Source organism: Microtus ochrogaster, chromosome 22, assembly GCF_000317375.1.
Source record: "Microtus ochrogaster isolate Prairie Vole_2 chromosome 22, MicOch1.0, whole genome shotgun sequence".
Lineage (NCBI taxonomy): Eukaryota > Metazoa > Chordata > Mammalia > Rodentia > Cricetidae > Microtus > Microtus ochrogaster.
This window is the reverse complement of record NC_022023.1, coordinates 17,750,228-17,769,217: the sequence shown is the minus strand read 5'-3', so window position 1 is coordinate 17,769,217 and position 18,990 is coordinate 17,750,228. Positions and strand designations below refer to the sequence as shown.

The 18,990-nt window shown below is 43.1% G+C and overlaps 1 protein-coding gene across 1 annotated transcript in view; it reads left to right on the top strand.

Moving 5' to 3' along the window:
- The window catches only part of Agbl1 (ATP/GTP binding protein like 1), a 703,551-nt gene that overhangs the window by 99,064 nt on the left and 585,497 nt on the right, over positions 1–18,990 (top strand). The window contains exons 10-16 of the mRNA XM_013350206.2: positions 3,085–3,201; positions 4,239–4,819; positions 6,262–6,345; positions 6,566–6,652; positions 8,966–9,114; positions 10,131–10,218; positions 18,748–18,892. Of these exons, the coding sequence (XP_013205660.2) occupies positions 3,085–3,201; positions 4,239–4,819; positions 6,262–6,345; positions 6,566–6,652; positions 8,966–9,114; positions 10,131–10,218; positions 18,748–18,892 (1,251 nt within the window). The remainder of the gene's footprint in view (positions 1–3,084; positions 3,202–4,238; positions 4,820–6,261; positions 6,346–6,565; positions 6,653–8,965; positions 9,115–10,130; positions 10,219–18,747; positions 18,893–18,990) is intronic.

The following is an 18,990-nucleotide window of genomic DNA, read 5'->3' as shown; positions in this document are numbered from 1 at the left end:
ACACACACACACACACACACACACACACACACACACACACACACCCACACACACCACTTTAAAATGTTTTACAAACATAAAAGGAAAAAGTTCCTCCCTCTCATCTTTTCTCCTTCTCCCCTTGCCCCTTCCTTCCTTCTTTTTCTTCCTCTGTCCCCTTCTGTCCTTTCCTGGAGAGAAAGAGGTTTTGGAGTTCTCAGTCTGAGCAGTCTCTCACTTGGCTGACGACAGTGGCAGCCATCTAGGGGGCTATCTCTCAGTCCCATCTTTGGGCTAAGACTGCTATTGACAGTCTGATGTTCACGGGGTTTTGTTGATAAATAGAATCATTTCTGAAGTCATCAGTAGCAAATTGGTTCTTTGCTGTGGCTTGGCCACGCAGGCCTACAGAGTACGAGCGGAATCATTTGAATAATACTGGGCCGCTGCAGTCATTCATCAATGCCACCTTCTACTCCCCTCGTGCTCGCACTCTGATAACTGGATGTCGGATGCACTGTCAGTTGCCTCTTGTATCTGATGCAGGGGGACACAGCATATGACAACGGCCGACTCCACACAGCTATCTAGAGGGCTATTTCCCCTGACTCTACTCTGGAGGGGACGGTGAGCTAGGAGGGAGTGGAAGCTAAACAAATATAAAAATCCCGCTGGGAAAGAAGCCGAAGATAAATTGGTGAGGGCCTGGAAACTATTCATCAAAGCCTATGGCTGGGGAGATGATGAGAATCGGGTGTGAATCTGAGCTGGAGAGCAATGGGGTAGCATAGGAATTAGGCTTGACATCGGGGCACAGCCAGCCTAGGAGAGCTGGCCCTCCAGCAAGCTAGCTTTTCCCTGGTGAACACTGTAGCACTTGCTGCCCGGGACATGCACAAGGAGCCAGGCCTGTTTCTTCTCTACACACAGAGTTGACCTGGGCCTTTATCCTGTAGTGTTCTTATTTGAAAATGGCAGATAAATGTGACCTATATCCGAGTAAAAATATTTAAAAGAAAATCTTGCGGGTAGAAGGTCTGAGGAGTTGAAAGGTCTGCTCTGATTAGATACTGTCACGGTCAGCATAGGAAGAGAAATAGTACATGGAGATAAGATGCTGACTGTGTGTGTTCTTGGTGCATGCATCCGAGTTGAGCAAACTGTGGGGAGAGAAGAATACACAATATACAATATACTCACACTCTCCTTCCCTCATGTTACTTTGCTTCCCTTTGAGTTTCTCTCTCTCTCTCTCTCTCTCTCTCTCTCTCTCTCTCTCTCTCTCTCTCTCTTTCTTTCTGGTGCTTTCTTGGACATGATCCATATACATCAGGCAAAGTTCTGGGGGTTGGTTGTATGATACAAAAACAAACAAGATTTTGTTTTTACTGTCAGAGTTCACGCTGTCGTGAACTTGGGAGTTGTCCTTACTAAAGACCAAATTAGCACTTACGATTTGAACAAGCAAGTGTGAGGCAGGGCAGAGACAGTGCCCAAGAGTTCCAGTTTAAGGAGGAAGGGTCATAAAACATTATCTGGATTAAGGAGCTGTCAGTATCTTGGATAATATGAGGATGTAATAGCAGGTCCATCCTTAGAGGAGTATAAATAGCCTTATAAGATATGACGAGGGTTCCTGGAGATGCAAAGATCAAACCACAGGGTCTCTGGGTGTTTGTGTATGTATGCGCAGTTGTATATGTGTGTTTGTGTATATGTGTTTGTGTATGTGTATTTGTGCATGTGTGTTTCTACACACACAGACACAGCCTAGAGAGACAAGAGTATTGGGTGTGGAGGCCTGCCTGAATGGTGCCCAAATGGATCATTAAGCCAAACCAAGGCGATTTACTTTTCTTTTGATTTGAGTTTGTAGGAAAATTATGTAAGATGGATGGAACATTACATCGTCTTCCTTGCCACTGGCTCAAGCATCTATTTCTCACATTTTATTGGATTTAGGCCTTCAGGACTGGCAGGTTTTCCTTAGCTTTCCAGATGTGTTCCTATGTGGTAGGTATTTGTCCTCTAGGAAGGACATTTGATGTAGGATATGGAAAGAAAGCAAGATCACACGGCCAAAGAAGCTTCCTTGCTCTGCACAGTCAGCAGGAAACCCACAGTCATGGACTTCCACCTGGTTTCTGGTAACAGCACAGATCACAAACATGGCCCTAGTTGTAATAGGGCCATCGACCCTGACAAGGCGCAGGGAGACAGCCCAGACCACAGACATCAACATGGCCCCAGGCTACAGCATAGACCACAGACATCCACTTGGCCTTGGATGGTAACAGGAGCTACAGCCATCAACACAGATGTTGGCTGCAGTGGGACTGTGGTCTTCAACCTGGTCCTCAAAGGCAGCACAGGCCCAGCCATTGCCATGGCCACTCAGATCAGTATGGCCTCCAGTGGCCACATGGTCCATGGACCTCACCATGGCTTTAGGTGGTAGAATGGTCCATGGGCATTCAAATGGCCCTTGGTGGCAACATGGGCCATGGATATCAACGCAAACCCCAGCTGCAGTAGAACCTTGGACCCAGACACTTTTAATGGCAATTTTGTCTCTACCCTCCAGTGCTTTTAGGATGCTTGCCCCCGTTAGAAAAAACTGTGTTCCATTTACTTTGTTTCTGTCTCAGTTCTCTTACTAGAAGACAAGTCCCACAGGAGCACAAACCTTTGTTCCTTCACCACGAACTCTTTAGTACCTAGGAAGGCAGTTGCTCATACAAAGAGATCATTAAATGTTTCTGCAGGTGAAACACCCACACAACAAAGGTAGGCAGGTGAAAAAGGGTAATAGCAGAGATGCTATTATTTATGAACAACACCAAGAATTTCTTATAGCGCGCTTTATTATTTATTTCTGATGATGGCTGGTAAATACTGACATACCTGGTCTAAAAAGGTTTATGACCTCATTCTTTTAAGTTTAAAAATATAACCTAGTATGTCAAATTCTTTCCTGACTGTGCTAGCATTCTGATCTGAAGGTAAAGAACTCATGGCCTCATCTGGCAAAGAAACAGGTATGTATTGTGTCTTGACACCCTGTAGGGTAGATGTCTTGACTGTGACCCATTCTTTGTTTTGTAGGATGATGACTTGGAAACGGATATGGACAAACTGAGCTCTAAACCTGATCTTGACCGACCCGAGGAGGAGCTGGCACAGTATGATGCTCTCTGTCCTGAGCTCTCCTGTAGCTTTGAGGTGAGCACAGGCTGCTGATGTGTACTTGATGGTGTATGGTGTGATCTTTGCGGGACCTGAGAATCCAAACAGAGGTGTTCAGAAGCTCACATTGTTCACCATCACCATAGGTTCTAGATCCTTCTAAGAGAGATAGAGAAGGAAGAAGGATAGTAAGATCAGAACATTCTCAAGGGTCCTAAAGCCTGATACTCTGGAACTGACATGAAATGACACATTACTAACCATAACCTGATGTGTGGGCATAGAGCCCTGGCTCCACACTAAGAAGCAAATGAAAATTCTGGATAATTTAGGTGTTTTTCTGCCAAATTGGAAAGGTCATCACCATAGATAGATTGTTAAAGGTCACCATCCAGATTCCAGGCTTTCTCGTCAGTAAAATCTAATCTGGATCTGGCGGTCCTAACCCAGTGTGCAGTTGCTGCTGCTGCTGCTGCTGTTGCTGATATTGAGTCTTGGACCTGTCTTTTGATCTCTGTTATTTTCTAATTGCTTTTAACAAATTATGAGTCTGACCACATCAAAGGGCAGAGAGGGGCACACGTAGAGAGGACTTGATATATCCTATTTCACTTTAGAAAGAAGAAGATGATCAGTGGTCAAAATTTCAGTGAAAAAAAATTTTCAGTTCAGTATGAAGACTTAAAAAAAAACCCAACAGAATTGTCTTCAAATCAAAGGCACTGCCTGGGGCACAGTGGAAGGCTTTCCTTCGTGTATCACTTGAGCCTCTATAAAAGAGGCTGTTCACTCAGGCTGTAATTGAATGGGGGGGGCTGCAAAAAGTTTCAAACTATATAGAACTATATTAGACTCATCCAAATTCTCTTCTGAGCATGACTTTTGTGTGATTCTGGCATTCATTTATTCTTAAAGTTTTTTTTTTTCACCTTTGCTTGGCTCTTTGGAAAGATCCCTAAATCACAAGAGTTACACTTAGCCTTGGGTCCAGACAGCTATCATAGGGGTCAAATTGTATTCTCTTTCTGGAAGGACACATTAATATAGGCATTTTTTCTACTTTGACTTTAAAGGAACTAGAACCCAAATATGGAGATGATTTGAACCTCAAAGACATCCCATGTGCCAATCACTGTCACATTCCAAATGTTACCACTCTAAGACAACAGTGCCTCAACAAGGATCACAGCTCCTGGGGACGAGAAGGAGAAGACAGAGTCCACAGTTCCATTCTGGACACGGTGAAGACAAGGAAGTCCAGTATACAGCTGTCCTCAGAACAAAGACCTATATCGAATGTCAACCAAAGTATACGACAAAATGGCTTGGAGACAGTGTCTGTTGGACACGATACCTCTGACGTCCAAGCTTCCCTAGAAGAGGCTGCTTGGGACATAGAATCAATTTCCTTCCCAAGGATAAGTTCCTCATTTTCCAACTCCACTAAGCCAGAAGAAAGCAGTGAAGTGGCCGAGAAGCTTCTGCACACACATCCCAAGCACATACCTTTCCACGATCCGCATCTTTACATGGTGAATGCTGTGAGGACCAGATCAGCTGTGGGATTTGAGACCATGGCATTTCCTGATTTCTGGGGTCACTGTCCACCTCCCACTGCTCAGCCCATGCTGGATCGCAAAAGGGGAGTACAGAGGTGAGGGTGTTACTGACTTGGAAGTCATAGATTTTTCTCTTTAAAATATCTTCCAACTGTTGGAAAGTAAGCATTAGCCTGGAGTACCTCAAAGCCCTTTGGAGACACATAATCTTGCCTCTGAACTGGAGCATCGATATAGCAAGTGTGGGGTAGTGGTAGGTATGTATTTCTGGGCAGAGAATCTCTTGGATGATTCTAATATGAACCCTTGAATCATATCCAAGCTATCACAGCGGGGAACATCATGTAGCGTCTCTACATACTGGAACCTTTCTTACGAGGAAGCTTTTCAGAAAAACAAGGAGCTGATTGCTTGAGATCTCTTTTGTATTTACTACAAATTGGCATTTGATTTCTTCCTGATAGAGAAGAGTAGCATATTTCCATTCCTAGTGTTTGGAGCGTGGTTTTGTTGTATCGCTGAGGAAGGGATGGAAAAACACCCCATGTTTTCTCCAGGGCAGAAATCCTAAATGATAGATTATTGCCAGAATTCAAGAAAGACTGCATTGTTTTTGGATCAGCACAGTGAGATTAAAATTAAATCTGATAAAAGGAAGGAAAACATATTTCTCTGGAGGGAAAAAAAAACGGGTATACATATTTGAAGCCTGTAGAGTCAAATGTGAAGACCAGAATCTTGGTTTAATTTAAATTTCATGTCTTCAGCAACTTATTCTTTTGATGGTAGGGTTCAAGAATAGTTCCCACTTGAATTCTTGACTGATCTCATTTCAACACGAATGCCACGGTCAGGCCCCTCATGCTTACGACTTCGTAGGTGGTCTGTTTCACATCTTACTTCTGCACAGAACCTCTCTGTTCTCAGTTCAGGCTTTGGGTTGGTTCAGTTCAACTTCTCCGCTCTCTTAACCAAAGTCAGCAAAATTAATTGGGAATGTGAGGAGAGGTAAGAAATCCCTCTTCAACTTCTTCTATCCCTCTTATTTAAATCTCACAGATAGTTTTTTTTTTTTCATTCAGACAGAAGGCTGACCTCACTTAGAGAACAGAGTTCAAGGAATGTAAATGTATGGAATAAATACGAAGCAGAAGCCTGGCTGGCTGGAGCCATGCAAGCTTCAAGGATGCAGATAGTCAATAGTGGTAATTCCTCCCTCAAAGCTCCCTCAGAGCAGAGGAATCTCTTATTCATACAGCCAGAAGAACTTCAGTACTCTAGCCCAGATTCTCTAGATGACTTCCTTCAAGCTATGAATCCCTTAAATAAAATCTATTACTTTCCCATGCACCTGCTGCTCATGTATCTTAGTGTTTTCCTAAAGAGGGGAAGCAGAAGGACAGTGCTGTCTGTACCCCTGATCCTAAGGCTGAGGCAGTGTTAAGCAGATTTTCTTTCTGTGTTTTTCTAATGACTTCTAAGACTGAGGTAAAGAGTGGGCACCAACATTTACCTTGCTTCCAATTTTCTTTTCAAGGATCAAGATACTGGAGGATATCCGGAGGCTCCTCCAGCCCAGGGATGTTGTAAATAAAGTCGTCTTCAGTTTAGATGAGCCTGGGTAGGTGGTCCTGGACAACCATGGAATGGGAAATATGGAGAATTCTGTTCATGGGAGTTAATACATGTGTTCCATGTTGGCAATCCACTTCTGTTTCTAAAACCAGCATGCTGACAATTCTGTTTCAAACATTATAAAAGACATCTTATCTTTAAGAAATATAGAACTGTGTCTAAGCATAGAGATATGACATGTTAACATATTCCCTCTTCTCTCATAGGCCTTCACAAGGATCTGTTTCTGACTGCTTAAGATTCCACTCCAAGTTTGAATCAGGAAATCTTCGCAAAGCCATCCAAGTGCGAGAGTAAGTAAGAAGAGCTGCAGGTGTGGTTTCTGTCAGCAGAGCAGGGCTTGGCCATTTTTTGCCCTTATCCATTCAGTGACCTCATATTAGTATCTTTACCAAGAAAATTGGCAAATGCTACCTAGCAATTAGAGTTTTCCTCCCCCACTTTTCAAATGTTTGTCAGCAGCCAATGAAGGAACTCATTGGCTGATAACTTAGCAAGGTGAACTGTTCACCATATGCATACATGTGTTTCTATTTATAGCATATTTGTGTTCTAAATAGCACTTCCATAGTTCAGTGTCTGAGACTCTCTCAGTACATATTTATGCTTCCATTATTCCAAGGCTGGACCTGTTGACACAGAAGGGTACCTGACATTCCCGATTCCTTCTCTTCCCGAAAACTATTAATTCCACAGGGCTGTATTTAGGAGGCAACAATCTTGGATTCCATCCTCTGTTCCAGGGACCCTGTTATACATCTCTGGCAAAAGCTACCAATGAAATTTTATGAAAAGAAAATGACCCCACAGCTAGGACAGACTAGAGATGGGGTTAAAAAGCTAAAACGAAGGAGTTGATCTCTTTCCAGTTGCGGTGAAATAATCCTTTTACATGCTTCTTTGATGTAAGACAATTGTGCCACAGAATGAACTAGACTTGCTAGTTAGATAAGCCTTCTTCTATGGGTGAACGTCTGATGAATCACGCAGTCGATAACAGTTAATGCTATAGTAGCCTCACAGGCTGCAATCAAATAACCATGGCTCCTTCTCCCTCTACCTCTTTCTAGCTGGCCTAGGATTGAATTGCCTAGCCACTCCATGCTTTTATTTTTCTCGTCTGAAAAATGAGGTTAGCAGTAACACCTGCTTTGTTAAAATTAATTAGTCCCCATAAAACTCATGGATTAGTGCATGGCACATGGCAAGCACTCAGCCGTCATGCTGTTACGCAGGGACACATGCTCACCATGACTCGAACTTAGAGCTTAGTGTAGCTCAGATTTAACATGTCATTTTTGAAGTTAATTTTTGGGGGGCGGGGGAGAGTTATATACAATACGATCCTTTTGGTTTTTGTTTTTCCTTTTGTACGTAAACAACTGCAACAAAGCCTGACACATAAGACTGAGGCAAGTTGAGTTACTTGATCTAAAGACAAAGACAATCCCGCCAACTTTCCAACCTACTTCTCCTACTATCAGCTAAGCTTCTGCTTTGTCCCATGGCTTCTGTTTGATTTTGCTTTTCTTACAGTGGGAGGTGGGATGTTGAGCTATACACACCCAAATGTAAGCATAGGTTTCTAAAGAAAGGGAACCAATCACACACTGTGTACCTCGTTTTTTATTTCTAAAGTCAAATGAGGGGGACCCAGGAGGTAATACTTAGAGTCTCCTACCTGGATTATTTTCAGTCCAGAATCTGCCCAAGTTGCTGCTGTAGCTCAACTTCTTTTTCTCTAGATCTGCCTTTGACCAGAGAGCATAATCCTCAAGAAATCAGTGATAGTTAGAATGAATGAATAAATTGTAAGAAAATGAACATTTCAGTAAGGATTTTTAATGCCTGCTTTTCGGAGCCAGCACTATGGGAACAATAGAAAGCAAGGGTCATAGAATTGCCTGTGGACCTGATTTACCCACCCAGTGGAGTATACTTTAGTTATTGCACAGTGAGCTCATTGGTGGGGTCCCGACAGTCATAGGGTGAGAGGTGGGTGGGGCTCCATCAATTAGCTCTCTTCTACTCTTGTGTCTTGTACCAAGCTCTATCTTTCCATAATTACCACATAACAATATGCTGGCTGGTTTTGTATCAACTTATGACAAACTGCGGTTTTCTGAAAGGATGAAACCACAGTAGAGAAAGTTCCTCCATAAATTCTCACTGTGGGGCATTTTCTTAATTACTGATTGACGGGGGGGGGGGGGTGGGGGGAGGGGGGGAGGGCCCAGCCTACTGTGGGTGGTGCTGTTCCTGCATGGGTAGTGCCGGGTTCTATAAGAAAGTGGGCTGAGCAAGTAATGATGAACCAGCTAGCAAGCACCGCTCCTCCGTGACATCTTCATCACCTCCTGCCTCCAGGTTCTTGCCCTTTCAGGTCCTGCGCTGACTGCCGTCAATAATGACCGCGTAAGCCAAATAAACCCCTTCCTCCCCAACTTGCTTTGGTCACGGTGTTTCATCACAGCAATAGAAATCCTAAGACAAATGTCATTTATCTGGGCTCAAGAATGGGAGAGTGTGCACAAAGTAGACAAAAACAGCACCTTTTTATTTTTGAAGAGCAGCTCCACCGTTTGATCTCGCTTCTGACTCTACAGGTTCGAGTATGACTTGTTGGTCAACGCTGACGTAAACAGCTCCCAGCACCAGCAGTGGTTCTACTTCAAGGTGAGCGGCATGAAGGCTGCCGTCCCTTACCGCTTCAACGTCATCAACTGTGAGAAACCCAACAGCCAGTTCAACTATGGTACGAACTATTGGGGCCCGGGGGTTTCTGTATATATCATGGATGGTGACACTTCTTGATTGTTTGGATTATTGTCAGGAGCCCTTTTTGAGTCCTAGAAGACTTGAGGCTGGACTGGTGACCTTTGCCTGCCAGCGGGACAGTGCACAGTGTAAATATGGAAGGATGGGGAGGGTTTCTCACTTCCCACAGAATGCGAGCGGTGCACACAGTTTTGCACTGCATTCTGAGGTGCAGATTTTTCACTTTGGAGCCTGGAAGATGCTCTCGCTTATCTCTCCTTTTCGTCTTTTAAATATCACAAGACTAAATATATTGGCCTGGTTGCTGTGAGACAGGAGCGCTTCAAAATCTACCTGGGCACTGCTTTACATACTCAGAACATGCTGGAAAGGTTTAAATACCCATGATCTACTTGGGAAAGCTCACTTCCTGGAGTATTTGGGTGGCTTTGAATGAAGAATAACTGTGGGCACCATCTTTATTTCATACGACCTTGGGCCCTCCCTTTATTCCATACTGCCTAGAACAGACACTCATTCCGAACAAAGAAAACATGAGCCTTGACTCTTGCACTCATTTCCTGAAAAATGGGGTTTTAAGTGTATGCAGGGCTCTGTTCTCCCTGGGAATTTTAAGGGAGAATTCGTGTAGTTTTTCTAATTGCACAGCTGTTTTCCTTGCACACCTTGGCTTTGGCACCTCCTCCTATGAAGCAAGTAGCACACTTAGAATGTCTCCAGTCACATTGCTTCTCTTCTTTAGTCAAACCTCCCTTTGCCTCCTCCTGAGAAGGACATCTGTGGTTACATTCAGGACCCGCAGGGATAATCACCTTGGCTCCATATCTAAATTGAATTATGTTTGAAAGGTTTCTTTGACCACATATAATGAATGTTCACAGCACAGCCTTGAGGGATCAAGAACTAGATATCTTTGGAGGTCACGATCATTTGGCTTCTTCTCTTTTCTTGTGGTTTATTTCTTTCTTTTTCTTTCTTTTTTTTTTTTCATAGGGATGCAGCCGACCCTGTACTCTGTGAAAGAGGCTCTTCTTGGCCGACCTGCCTGGATACGGACAGGCTCTGAAATTTGCTACTACAAGTACGTCAGTTGGCTTCATTTGATGTGCACAGACATTTGCTCTCAAATTTTTCTCTTTATGCCTTTTCTTTTTCCTGTTGATCTTATAAACATCCACAACCCGTTTGTCTGCCATACTTGTCAATACCTTGCCTTAAGACATTTTAGATGAAATGGTACATATTAAACCCCCGTTCAGTAATTTTGGAATTACTGAAAAATGATTAGTTTCTATTCACACATGACTGTTTAAACTTTTGAATTTTATTGTCAGGTCAGGTCCATACTGAAGCTATAGTTAGTACTTGAAGCCTTAGTTCTTCACCTCTTTTCAATGGACCCAATGAACAGGAAGTCTGAGAGGCTGTGCCCTGATTCTATGCATGACCACATGACAAGTGTACATATGTGCGTTCTTCCATAACAAGATAGCTTTGTGTCCAAAACAAAGGAGGAAAGGGTCACATTATTCATATTTAGTCTCCAACCAGCAGCAAGAGTTTCATCAATTTACTCAGCAAATTTGTGGTGAAAACTTAAATTATCCATATTCTTAACAAAATAAATGGATTTGTTATTTACATGTGCATTTTTCCTACATGCACATAAATTCAAGTACGTAAACAAAGGCTAAGCAATGTTAGGACAGGCAGATTTTACACAATACCTTTCCAACTCATTGCCAGATCTTGTAAAAATCAATAGCCTACTGCCTTTTTTCTCGACCGAAGTAAGGCTCATCTTCTAATATTCCAACAGGTCCCTTACATTCTACCAGCAGATAATCTAGAGTTTGGGATGATTATCGGCGACTAGGAAGGTGAATATACACTTAATGTCTCTCTGCTTCAGGGCTCTGGGGATGGTATTGACGGGAAAGGTCAGCAGGCTTGTTGTTCTGTTTAGATAAAAGCAGAAGTCACTCTAGAGATAACACTGGCACAGAACACACAGAGCTGAGTTGACAGACAATCTGCAGGAAAGGAGCTGGCAGCCTTGGTTCTCGATATATTAAAATATGGATCCAAACAGTATTTTCATATGTTCTTTAGAAGCATAGCAAAATATTACAGCTTTGTTGGCTTTTCTATTCCCCTAAATGGCAATTACTTCCTAGCCCACTTATCTTAGGACCCCCCTAGGACTCCTTTTACGGCACAGGGAGATTTAGGTTAAAAATCACCCCAGGGTTGTAGAGTTCAAATTGCAGGGAACGAATATGGAATCTAATTTTTATTGTGTCAGAAATATCTTTTAATTTCCTTTGAAAACAGTTAGTGTCAATAGATGTAAAAGACTTAATATAAAACTTGCTAGGGTCTGGTTTATGAGGATTGCCCAAACACAAGGTTTTGCATTTTTAAACCAATGGACTAGAGCCCGCCAGTAGGGGGCTCCTCCTGGAACTGGGGAGCAAGAATAAAGTTCAAGGAGAGCAGGTGTCCCCTTGGAGGAGAAAGATGAAGACACATATCAGAAAGCACAGCCCTGGCCTAAGGGAAGCCACCGTTAATAGCTTTTAGACTCATTAACAAGACAATTGTTATGTGATTAAGGAGTAACGGAGGGGTAAGATGAAAACCATGCATGTATAATGTAGTTCATTTTTCATATTCTGTTCGTGAATGGAACAGAGATGAACGGATAAGGCTGCTGCATTGTGATGTGGTTTGTTTTACAATCGTTCACCACAGTGCGCTTCCAACAACACGACACAGCAACAGGCCAGATACGCACAATCGCTCTTCACCCACAGATTACAACACCTCTGTCTATTATGAAATATGTTTACCGTTCCACATCTTCTGCCCAGTCTCCCATCACAATCTGTGGATCGATCTGCTGTAGAGCCTTTCTTTGTTTCACTTTTGCATTTATTCTCTCTGGAGTGTTAGAGCCGGACCTTTATGATTCCTAGTCTTCTCTATGTCGGTATGAACTCAGATGCTCTGCTGTCATTGTGGCTTTGATTCCCAGTGAATGTCTTGTTTTAAGGGAGTGTTAGGATGCTCAATGTAAGGAGAAATATGAGTGTGGTATCTGGGTGGCTAAATGCAAGCATGAAGGCAACAAAATCTTGGAAGGAATGAGGCCTTCATTTGATCAGAAAAAATGAACAGTTTCAAAGGTATATTGGCTGACTTACACCATTAATGGTTATCGATTACAAGCAGCTCCAAATTATTTTGATAGAAAACTACTAGCAGCGTGGAATAATTATCCATGCACTAGTTAATAAATATTCGTTCATAAATTACTTTAAAATTAAATATTTCACCTAACTGTGCTATTCCATACATTGAGAAACATAGAAGTGCTAAAATTATGAGAAAACAAGATGAAACAAAGATTTGCTCAATCTTTATTCTATTGGTAGCTCAGCACACACTATACAGTTGCAATGGGCTTCACTATTGAGACTATAGTTATGGTTGACTGGTAGCCCATGTCTGAAATCCCAGAGCGTCAGAGGTTACGGGAGGATTCTCATCAATTTCTAGCCTGCCCAGATTATATAGTGAGGCCCTGTCTGGAAAACAAACGAATAAACAAAACTCGTGTGTGTGCTTATGTGTGTGTGTGTGTGCGGGTGCGTGTGCGCGTGCGCGTGTGCGCGTGCATGCATGCATGCATGTATGTGTGTGTGTGAAAACCACACTTTTGAATAATTTGAACAAACGTGGTAGTTTTCCACATCTAACCAGATTCTGTATAGCACTCTTGAGAAAGCTAGGACCGAAGGTCTGGGGCTCATCTGTTTGCAGTTTGCTCTTTTCCTGTTATATGTTTTTGCAATGTCATGATGTCATCAATCTGTGATTTCTAAACATTACAAAGGCAAGTGCCTGTCCTGAGAGGGGTAGTTTAGAGAAGCTGATCTGCAGATCCCTCAACAACTGTGCTTCAGGATGCTGAAATACTTTGCCAGAAGCTAAAAGCAAAAGACAGAGGGAGGGCCAGGTCATTACTGCTGCCCGCTCATCAAAAGCCTAGCTGGAGCCATTGATGATGCGCTCCGTGCCACAAGACAGCTGATGTAGAAGTTAGTGTGCTTTCTGTAATCTCTCCCTGATTAAAGCAGGGGAGAGGGTTTGAGTTCACTGCCCTCAATTCAAGGTGATGATGTTGTAATTACTTGTCATATATGGGTTGACAAGGACTGCACAGACTAGTCAGGTCAATCCTCCATTAAATATTAGGAATTTTAATTTCTTTTTTATTACCTAGCTAAACAATACATTTTCGGAGAAATTCTAATATTGCCTCTGTATTGCACAACTCAGTCATCTCCCCTTCTATACCTTCTATTCTGCTTCCGTATCCAAGACCACTCTATTTGGCGGGGTGAAAGATGACTTGAAACGAAAGAACAAAATGGGTGTACTCATTTTTTTTCTGTGTCGCTCATAAAGTAAGCAAGGACATGTTGGTTTGTTTTATTTACTTCCCCGTGGCCAGCTTCCCCCTCCTGACTTGTGGCTTTCACGCCTTCCCCAGTCCTCTCCCAGCGCTGGTCTAAAGCAATCTCAGTGCTGAAGGGCAGAGGGAAGGAAACTTCCTGCCGGCGCTGAGTGGCCGTGTAATACACTGCGGCTGATCTCTTCTGACATTTATCTCCGCTCATGAGAGGAGATGGAACAGCTCATTCATGAAGATGAATGCCATACAAGAGCGCTGCCATCATCCATCCTTCCGAGGGATCTCAGGAGAGAGATCTGGTGCTATATAGAATATTAGGGGTGCCGCAGTCGCAGGGAAGCCGGGCGACTCTGACCGCCCTGCCTTATTAGAGCCCATTAAGTCAAATGACGCACCCTTGTGAAAGGGCCACACCATCACTGTGAGATTGCCTAATTCAAGTGTGCCTTTCGTGTTTGCTAATTTCACACACTCACAGGAGAACTGAAATGACAAACAACCTCCTAGACTGTTTCTGAGCACCGGTGGAGATGGATATGATTTGTAACTGCCCGGTGTACTTTTCTTCCCGCCTCATTGAAGGCTTTATGGGTACCAAAGTGCGAATCCTTCTGGGGATGAATGGGTCAGGGAAGGGGATGCTTTTAACTGTGGAGCAGCCTGGTCTGTGTAACCCAGGTCATCTTTGTCCCAGAATGACCTATCTAGCATCCAGCTGATTTAAAAGCATGCTGATAGTTGGACTTGGTTTTCTTTCCACCCAGAGGAGATGCTGAGAAGCAAGAATTGGTCTTGGGAGTCCATACCCACCATTCCTTCATCACAGTGACCTTGGACAAATTATCCCAACTTTAATCAATCTTAGCTTCTTTGTCTATAAAATAAGGATAAAAATGGCATCTACCTCCATAGAGCAGCTCTGAAGATTAAAGGGCCACTTTAATAATAAAATAATAACACAATTCAAAAAACACAGTAAGTCAAAGATAGTGAATACTGTAGCTATTCAAGTCATGGAAATAGTTGTTAGCGGTGATTACTGGAGCCATCTTAAAGGAGTCAAGCGCTGATGATCAAGTCATAGTGTACAGCTCACCTTAACTAGTTAGGAGCTAGCTCTTGCTGGATTCTTTTATATTCCTTCTTTGTTTTTCTAAATTTGTAGCAGTCCTGGTGTACACAGATCAAAACTTCATATTCTTACTTGCTGAACTGAACAAAAATTCTCCTGCCTCTATGTTCATTTCTAAGAGGGAAATTATATGATGAAAAGAATCTTGGTTTCAGAGCAAGTCCACACCGAGTCCTGCTTCTGCAGAACTGCTCAAGATACTTTGCAGCACTGAGCCCCAAAGTCTCCACCTGTAGAACGTATAAAAAGCATTTATCCAGAAAGGGTAGTTTTACCTGAAAGGTAATGCTACCTGAAAGGGTAACATTAAGATGGATGAGACATGTCAATTATTACTCAGGAAACCTTAGCTCCATTTACTCTGTAAACTTCAAATGAACAGTTACCGTGCTCAGGCATGACACGCAAATGCCAAGCACAGCAACACACAAGGGAATAAACCCAGTCCTTTCGGTGGATATTAGCATTGAGGGAGCTCTGGGTGTCTAAGGACTATGTGGGATGTTGTAGAAGGATTCCTGAAGGGGAAATATTTGAGCTGAGAGAGGGAACAGGGCAAATGAAGATGATGCCAAAGGCTTTCTATGCCCTGGCAGCACTGGAAGCTGCTGATGTGGGAAGGCTGAATGCTCCTGCCTTGAAGACATCCTTCAGTATGTTCCCACTGTGACCGAGAAATCAAAACCAACCAATTGGTTGACTTTATTCTACCATCAACATATTGAATTATGGCAGCCCAATTTTGCTGTAGAAACTTACGAGACACACCATCAAAGGTCCCTAAAGAACGTTGTCTGAAAGCCTTGTCCCCCTCCTTTAGAGTGTGATGGCCAGAAAAGTACCCAGAGGTAAAGTCTGCCATTTTCTTTAGATTCATCCAGAATCTAGACTCCTCGCTAGAGGTTGCAGCAAAGCTTTCTAGAGCGGCCTTTCCTTCTCTATAGGCTGATGTTCAGTTTCCAGTTTCTTCGGTTCTAACAGGATACAACCATCTTGGGAAAGTGCCAGGGAAGGAGTTGGTATCCTTAGGCAACAGGGGCAATATGAGAGATGTGTACGTGTGTGTGTGTGTGTGTATGTATGTATGTGTATGTATGTGTGTATATGCAAATGTGTAAGAAGATTTCATACAGTCAAAACTACTATCTGGATTCTTCCCTTCCATCACTGGAATCACGGAATCTTAAACCACGGTCTCAGCTCATGCTATTTCTCTTGCCATTCCACTGGGACTGGTCTTTCCTTGAGTCTAGGTCTTGTTCCAGTGGTGAAGAACGTAAGGACTGATACAGAGGTTTTGTTGCTCCCTCTTTCTCTGTAGCCGAGTGGAGGAGGGCTAGGTTTGTGTTGGGTGAATGTACTTGTCATGTGACTTCAGTGTATAGGGATCAACCTACAAAGCCTTAATATGTAAGGCTGCAGGCAACTACTCTTCCTCATAGTTCACAGTCAGACCTATGAAACAGTAAGGCGATTGCCAAATAAGACGGCTACAAATGGTTCTTATGTATGTTTATTATATTCAAATCAAGATGCTGATTCTCTCCCCACTGTTTATAATTAAAGAACCTGGTGATTTTAGGCATTGGATCGTGTTTCTACCTGTTTTCATATTCATGAGTGTGTGTGTGCGTGCGCGTGTGCAATTGCTTACTCATGTGTATATTATTTATAGATTGGACACTCTTTCATGCTTTAACGCACTGTCCCTGGCTCATTTCTCTTGGTTAGGAGTTGGAACTGACCAGTACCTATTTGTTATTCAGCTAGACAGAAAGAAAGTGTGCCTTTTTCATCAGAGCCCTTGCAAGTCCAATCAGAAAGCAAATAAAGACAGAACACATGTGCCTCCCATGCCTTCTGGCGCCATCTGCTTCTGTGCATACTCTCTAATAACCACAGTCTCAGCTTTTGGAGAAACTTCAAAACTTTGGAGAAATCTGAAAAAACAGACTCAATTAGATCTCAAGATCTTGATAAGACCATGGGGGAAAGGTACTCTTTTAAAGCTGTCTCTCTGAGTGCATGGGAAATAGATACTATTAGTGTGATTGAAACGTCATGTGGGACAGTCGCTCGGCCCTGATTTGTTATGGGGGGTGAGTATCTTCTTTTTCCCGGAATTAAAGGCTCAGGTTTGTCATGCAGACAGAAGCTGAAGTAAGAAAAGTACTGGGCTGTCGTCAGAAGGCCTGACAACCTCTCATGCACCTGCCCCTAGTTTTATAAAAATCAAAACAGCACAGGAAATATGATAGTGTGCTCTTAGTTCTTCTCGTGCACAACTGCCTTTTTCTGCTTAGTGGTGGTGAGGAGAACAAGAAGGCAGCTAAAAACAGAAAAGAACAGCCAGTTTCTATGTTTTACAAGAACACACAAATAGTAATTTCTTTCTTCCTTGTCTTTTCCTTCGCTCTCACCCCAAATCCTAAAAGCTCACAACGAGGCAACAAGCTAATGTCACGTCAAAGGTGAACTTGCGTCTTTGGTGTTATGTGTATTTTGCATTACCATGCAGCCTGGATGGTAGCATTTCACAGGGAAGCCTTACAGCTGTCTCAACATCAACAGGCGAAATGCGAATGTAACTGGCAGCGTGTATGGAAAACATTTCTTGGAATGCCCTTCTGGGGCCAATTTACTTTGATTCTGTTCTCTGAAGTAGCGAAATTGCTCCTTCATCTCTGACAAAGGTAAATGTGCCTTCTCAAGCTTTAAGAAGTAGAGTCACCTTTGGGATGACAAAGGCTTTCTTTTGGTAAGAACTTACTGTGCAGTGAAAAGAACAGTCTTTGCCGCTAGAGAAATCTGAGTTCAAATCCTGTATCAGGCACTTCTTTGGTTTAAAGTCAACTAGTTTTTCCAAGTTTTCATTTCTTCATTTGCACAATGATTTATTACAGTAGTAACAAAAGAGGACATATGTGAATCTTGAGATGGAATTCAATGTTTAGTGCTGCGGGAAGCACCTTAGGCACTTCAGCCCATAGCCTCTGAAATATGCTGAGTGCCTTTCCCTCCTTCAGCCAATAGCCGCTGAAAGACCAGCCCACTGGGGCGTGATCTATTTCTCTTTAGAAAAGAGCGGCAAGTCTGTGCTTGCTGGCTTCCCGCGCCTGGTTCCGGCTCTTCCTTTAGCGACTAGACTCCTTTCCTGACGGTTGGTGTTTTGTAAGTTTTACCCCTAAAATAATTACCCCTTTGAATCCAAACTGGCGTGGGATTGTTTCGCGCATTAGTTTAGTAGTGATAGCTATAAATCCATTTGTCAGGCACAGAGAGTGTGAGCTGCATGCTGATTGATTTCCATAGTTTAGTGCTATATTATACCTTCACCAGAGAAGCTTATAATTATAGCTGAAGAAAGTTAATATAGAGACTCATTAATGGTCAAAGCACCAAGAATAAATGGTGGTTGTGTTCATCTCTGAATGGGATATCTTTATCACTCCCTCCAAAACATATGGAACACCACAGAAGAAGGGGCAGGAAGAGCATCATGCCTAAAGGATGGGCAACGCGCAACAAAATACAGCTTTTGGACATGACATAGCAAAATAAAACAAAAGGAAAGGAATCAGCTATAGCTAACATGATTGTGCGGAGTGACAAGGACTGGGGAACCAAAGTTTGGTTGGATATCCTCTATAGGACAAGATGAAACAGCATTGTTTACACCATCTTCTGTTTCCCAGCACAGTGACTAGGTAGCGCTCACCTGCAGATGCAGCAAGGGAAGCCACAGTATGTATATCACAAGTGGGAGACACTGGGTCAAGCTTGCGGGTGGCTGAACTGTTACCTGAGCTGCCAGTGGATTCACTTGCCTGGAGCCAGGAGTGCTCCTTGTCATCGAATAGTTGTTCACTTGTCAATATGTAACAGAGGAGGTTTATGCCATGTAGAACGAACTCATGGGGCCTTCCCACCCCATCTGCATCTTCATCTCATCCTCATCTTCACTCATCCTCATGCTGCTCCTTCCTTTCTTTCTTTAGAAACCACTACCGTCCAAATGCAGCTGCCGTGGATGGAGCATCCGGGAAGCGCTATTACACCCTCACCGTCACTGTTACCTTTCCCCACAATGAGGACACCTGCTACCTGGCCTATCACTATCCCTACACCTACTCCGCCCTCATGGTAATGTCCTACCGCATTGTTTTTTTTGTTTTTTTTTTTTTTTGGTTTTTTCGAGACAGGGTTTCTCTGTGGTTTTGGCACCTGTCCTGGAACTAGCT